This window comes from Astatotilapia calliptera, chromosome 6, assembly GCF_964374335.1.
Source record: "Astatotilapia calliptera chromosome 6, fAstCal68.1, whole genome shotgun sequence".
Lineage (NCBI taxonomy): Eukaryota > Metazoa > Chordata > Actinopteri > Cichliformes > Cichlidae > Astatotilapia > Astatotilapia calliptera.
In genome coordinates, this window is record NC_137427.1 from 29,457,933 (window position 1) to 29,463,932 (window position 6,000).

Sequence of the window (6,000 nt, forward strand, 5' to 3'; positions counted from 1 at the left end):
CCGACAGGCCCGCGGTGTTGTCGCATTGTGGAGAATTGTGGAGGGGGGTGGGGGGTGTATGGCGCACCGCGTTGTTTTTCATGATAATGAAAGAAACACTGCGGTGTCAGTGTGGACGAAGGCCGATTGAGCCGCAGCAGCAAGTGAATCACCTGTGTCCTTTCCCCTCACACACACACACGCCCGCGCGCACACTCACCAGATGAAGTCCGTGCAGTGGCTGCAGAAGGTTGGCTGCTTGAAGAAGCGCGCGATGAACTTGTGGTTCTTCACCTCGTGCACATTCTTCTGACGGAGGGCTCCCTGACGGGCAAAGCCGCGCGCGCTCTCCGGCACCTCTCCTTCGCTGTTGGGGTCAGCCATCTTAACGAGGAAGCGGCGGCGGTCCGAGAGGAGGAACGAGGGGTGAGGAGAGGGGAGAGAGAGACGCGACGGAGGCGGCGGGGGAGGACGAGTCGCGGTACAGGTGCCGCCTCCTTCTCCTCTTCGCCCCGCTGGCCGCCGCGGTGTCGCTCGTGCTGCCGGTGTTTTTGTCGGTCTGCGTCCAGCTCGCGCTCAAGCTGCTGCAGCTGCTTCTTCCGGCGGGTCCCCGTGCCGCGCGCCTGCTTCCCTCTTCTCACCGATGTGCCGCTGCTTACAACTCTCTCTCTCTCTCTCTCTCTTCCTCCCTCTCTGTATTTGTGCGTTGACGTGTTGTTTGTGTGGCACACCTCTGAAGCGATCTCTCTCCGTCTATGGCACAACGAGCCCTGCGTTCTTTCACTGTGATGTGACTTCTGGAGACACACGCATCCAAACCAGTCTGAGACGCCAGTTAACAGAAACCAGTGATTGCCCACGAACCCGTGAGTCAGAGGCCCCTGAAGCTCCGATTTCAGAGAGTCCCTCATTATTAGCCAACCTGGTGACCCCGTTTTCTAAAAAAAAAAAAAAATCTACCTTTAGTCATAGACTCTTATTTCAAACATATAGAGAGCATTAGAATTTCAAGTTGAACTCGTGCCTCTGTGTCTGAATGAAAACTTACATTTTAAAATATTTTATTGATTATATACCTCTGACTTATTCTGTAAAGTGTAATTAGATGTGTCTGTTGTCATCAGTGTTTTCAGCATTATTAATGTACCTTTTCAGAGTCAGTGTGGACTTTGATAATCAGCACCTATTTGTCAATATATATGTAGACAGAGAGTATGGATTCTGGAAGTGAAAAATGTGCTGTTCCTCTAATCATGTAAAGACTCCTACAGTGCAAAGTGGAAACCAGGCGGCGGTACAGTGCAGACAGGTAAGCCATACTGTTGTCTCTAGATTACAGACAGGCCCACAGTTTGCTTTCTTTTCCTTTTAGTCTTATCAGATACAGTAAAGCTACTACATAGTCAGAAGCATGAACATTACAAATTGAGTACACAGGACTTTGTGCATTTCTGTGGAGAAACTAAATCAGCAGCTTGTAGAACCATCCTTAGCCTTTACCGTGTTGGTTCAGATCACTGAGGATGTGCAGGAATTTGTTTATGCACAGCTCTATTTCAATCAGGTTGAGGTGTGGACTTTGACTGGACCGTTGCAACACCTTCATTCTTTTCTTTTTCAGCCATTCTGGCATAGATTTTGCTGTTCTGTTTTGGGTCATTGCCCTGTTCAGTAATCCAGTGTGGACCAAGCTTTAGCTGATAAACAGAGCTGTTGGTCTCACATTTGCCCCTGGAGGAGTTCAAGGCCACCTTAATGACTTCAAGCTGCCCAGGTCCTGTGATTGCAAAACAAACCCAAATCATCACCACTCCTCCACCGTGCTCGACAGTTGGTATGATATCCGCCTGTGCTGATATGCCGTGTTTTGCTTTTATCAAACACGGCTTCATGCATTATGGTCAACATCTCCACTTTAGTCTCATATGCTCGAAGGACATTGTTCCACAAGTGTTGTAGTTTGCTCAAGTACAAATTTCTAATCCTAAACCACGCTCCATGTTCTTTTTAGAGAGAAGAGGCTTTCTCCTGGCAACCCTTCCAAACAAGTCATACCTGTTTAGTGTAAATTTAAATGTGCTGTCATGAACTTCACCATTTAACACACTAACTGAGGCCTGAGTTTGAGATGTAGCTCTCTGTGCAACATTCAGTGAAACTGCAAAAAATCTGTGTGAACTCTGAGATTGTTGCTTCTTGATAACACACACCCAAATGCTCTGGACCAGCAAACTTCCCAAATGTGTGCCTGTAGAGATGCTCACACTTCCAAATCAGATTTTTTTTTCATAACTGTATTTTAGGTTATATGCAGTGTTGGTCAAGTTACTTGAAAAAAGTCATCAGTAACTAATTACTGATAACTTCCCCAAAAAAGTAATCCTGTTACTTTACTGATTACTTATTTTCAAAAGTAATTAATTACTTAGTTACTTAGTTACTTTTTAAAAACACGATTTATAACCTGAATAGGTGATAAAGCGATAGATCTTTCAGCCCAATTCTACTTTTTCTACATAATCCATCATACAAAATGTAATCAAATGGAAAAGTCTCTTTTTAAAACTTGTTTTATCAGTTTTAATCTTTTAACTTTATGCATCAAGCAAACATTTAATTATATGCAACATTCTTTGACTGGAAGAAATTTGTTTAATATTTAAACCTATTTTCTGCACATTCCAGCACATAAGATAAAATATTTTTTGTGTTTACACTCACTCTTTCAAATAGATGCAAGTAAAACACAGCAGAAAATAAATAAAGTCAAAGACTCGGCGGTCCTGTTGCTCTATTTTCACCTGTAAAGCAGGAGTAGAGTAGGCGGAGGTTTACCCTGGTGCAGGTGTGCCGCAGCGGTCAGTGGAAGAATCCGCGAGTTTCTCTGTGAGTTTCCCATTACGTTGTTGAGCACTCGGTGCTTGTTTAGGGGGTTTTTTTCGCTGTAAAAAGTTTTCTTCCCACGCACAACGGACGCTAAAGTTTTTGTCACTTTTTATGGAATCAAACTTAAAGTAAGGTCAGTACTTCCACGCTTTAAACGCTGCACGCTCATACTCTCTCCTGCACTCGATATGTGATCCATTGTTGATCTGCACACAGCTGTTGTCACTAACGTCGCACTCGCTTATGTCACTGTCATGAGACATTCTCGCAAAAAAATCACGGTTTTAGTAACGCAGTAACGCAGCGTGCTTACGGGATAGTAACAGTAATCTAATTACCGTTTTTGCGATAGTAATTCCTTACTTTACTCGTTAAAAGTAATCGGATTACAGTAACACATTACTGCCCATCTCTGGTTATATGTATCTGGCAATCTTCTTGTAGAGGAAGCCAGTCAAAATTTATTTTTCAGACATTTTTAGTTTGTGTTTGTTTATTAACAAAACTGCTTTTATTGTCAATTTACATTTTTTTATATGGCTCTACTAATAATAACAATAATAACGATGTTATTAGAATTGCTATTGTTGTTAATTATAATTATTATTAATTACAATTCTTTTGATTATCAGGGAGGAAACATTGCAAACCATCGCATTTGTAAAACTACCGTTGATTGTTTCAGTATTTTTACATTCAAAGTAGCTTAAAAGAATTAATCACATATTAGTTTTCTGTCAAGTGACTCACTGATTAATCAAACAATCATTTCAGTGTTAGAGTGCTCATTGGTTCCTCGAGAAATAAACACACTGGCAAGTACAAAGCAGGTCAAGTATGTACAGTATGCATTTAATCTGACGTTTCAGCAGGTTGAGCAGCCGAGGCAAACACAGCCTGTTGCTCCAGGCATCGTTTTTTAAAACTGACAGGCTGTGGTAAAGTCTTGCTTAAGCTTCCGGTGCAGGCTACTGATATGAGGTTGGGATCACGAAGGAAGATAAATGTATTAATACACCCAAATCTCACAAGACTGCCTTTTTTTTTCTGTCCCTGGGAGTTTGCAAGTCGGTTATTTTTGTTAGAGAATTGTAATTGCTTGAATTGAACATCAGTTAAGACACGTCAGCTTAGCTCTACATTAATGTTGTCCTGTTATATTTTTTAAATGGCAGTAGGGAGGCGAGGTTTTTTCAGTGTAAAACCAGGAGAATTCAGAGCTGTATCGGGAGGATTGACCAAAAATGTTTTGTTTTTCTCGTTGTCTTGTTAAACACTAATTAAACCTCTTCAAAGCTTTATTGGATCGGGCTTTCCAGTTATCTGACCAAATACAGAAGTGTCGCCTTCGTGTCCGAATGAGCACCTTAAACACTTTTACGGTAAAGCTACCACGGGTGGGGCCTTTGCAATATTTGAATATAACTTTCCACTTACAACAAGTCAGGATGCATTCCATCAGATTAATAAAAACTAACACGTGAAATTACAGCATGCAGACCTGCCTCTCGTAAATCTTGAGTCTCTAAAAGACTGTTAGGGAGAACAGCCTCACTGGGGTTAGTCAAAAACTGACTGTTACACTGTGATCTCTGACACAGTTATATATGTTAAACAGGCTTTTTTCTGCACACGCAGTCTCCACCATTCATATTTTCCTTATAATATAATATTAATAATAATAATAATAATTTTATCTATAGGCACCTTTCACCCACCTTACAATAACACAAGAACAATAGCAGCAATAAAATATAATAAACATGGCAAAATAAAATTTAGACATGAGGTAAAAAACCAAAAAAAAAACTTTGACTTCAAATTTTACTTCTATTCAAGACATGAAATGTTACTAGAATACAATGTTTTGTGTTGAAGACAGTTGAAGTTACAGCAGTGTTTACCTTTAACTGCATCGTACACAAAAGATCACGCTAACCACTGATAAACAGTGAATTTAACAAGAATATGCTTGTGTAATATTGGGAATATCTGGAAAAACAGGTAAACAGGTGTTGCTGGACCTTGTAGACACTCTGAGGAAGATTTCTGTGTAGTTTAGATACTGGTGTTTATAATGAGTGTTTATGGGATTAAGCTTTCCACCATTAGTCTGTGGTGCAAATGTTCAATAAATTGCTTGAAAAAAATCTAAGGGCTCATTTTTTCAATAACACAAGAACAATAGCAGCAATAGAATATAATAAACATGGCAAAATAAAATTTAGACATGAGGTAAAAAAACAAAAAAAAACCTTTGACTTCTAATTTTACTTCTATTCAAGACATGAAATGTTACTAGAATACAATGTTTTGTGTTGAAGACAGAGCCTTTAATAGATCAGATTAATAACGCTCATCAGTAATGCTCATAATATTAGTAGTGATAACTGCATGTCAAAATGACCCAAAGTTATTTAGTTGCTTCCAGCTGATCATAGAAGTCTTTCTTCTGGGATTATTACATATCTACAGCACCAGAATCCATACACTAACATTTCCAAAGATAGAGAGATGATCTTGCTTTAAATGTGGCTACTGCAACATAAACATTTAAAAATAACTAAAAAGAAACTAAGAAGAAACTGTCCTCAACACAAAAACAGGATCGATCAGGCTCTAACAGCCAGATAATGTTCTATACTTCACTCTGTGCAGCTGTTAGAGTGACAAAGGTTATCTGATCGGTTGATTAAAATGTACTAAAATGTGTATGGGTATTCGTCTATATAACTACGAATGGCCACTTCATTAGGTACATCTGTTCATCTGCTCATTAACACAAATATCTAGTCAGCCAATCACGTGGTAGCAAATGTGCTTTTAAGTATGTATACAAAGCGAAGATGACCTGCTTGAAGTACAAACTGAGCATCTGATTGGGGGACAAAGGGGATTTAAGTGACTTTGAATGTGGCGTGGTTGTTGGTGCCAGACAGGCTGGTCTGAATATCTCAGAAAGTGCTGATCTACTGAGTTTTTCAGCCCATAACCATCTCTAGGATTTACAGATAATGGTCTGGAAAAGAGAAAATATCTTGTGAGCTGCAGCTCTCTGGGTGAAAATGCCTTGTGGCAGTCAGAGATTCCAGACTGCTGAAAGGTGAGAGGAAGGCAACAGTAACTCTACCACTG

At 40.2% G+C, this 6,000-nt stretch overlaps 1 protein-coding gene across 2 annotated transcripts in view; it reads right to left on the reverse strand.

Moving 5' to 3' along the window:
- Positions 1-1,949, reverse strand: part of prkcba (protein kinase C, beta a) — a 51,327-nt gene extending 49,378 nt beyond the window's left edge. Inside the window, exon 1 of one of the 2 annotated variants that reach the window (XM_026171523.2) lies at positions 200-1,949. In XM_026171523.2, the coding sequence (XP_026027308.1) occupies positions 200-363 (164 nt within the window). In that variant the 5' untranslated portion in view covers positions 364-1,949. The remainder of the gene's footprint in view (positions 1-199) is intronic. The other variant, XM_080303082.1, reaches the window with a different exon arrangement.
- Positions 1,950-6,000: the final 4,051 nt, after the last annotated feature.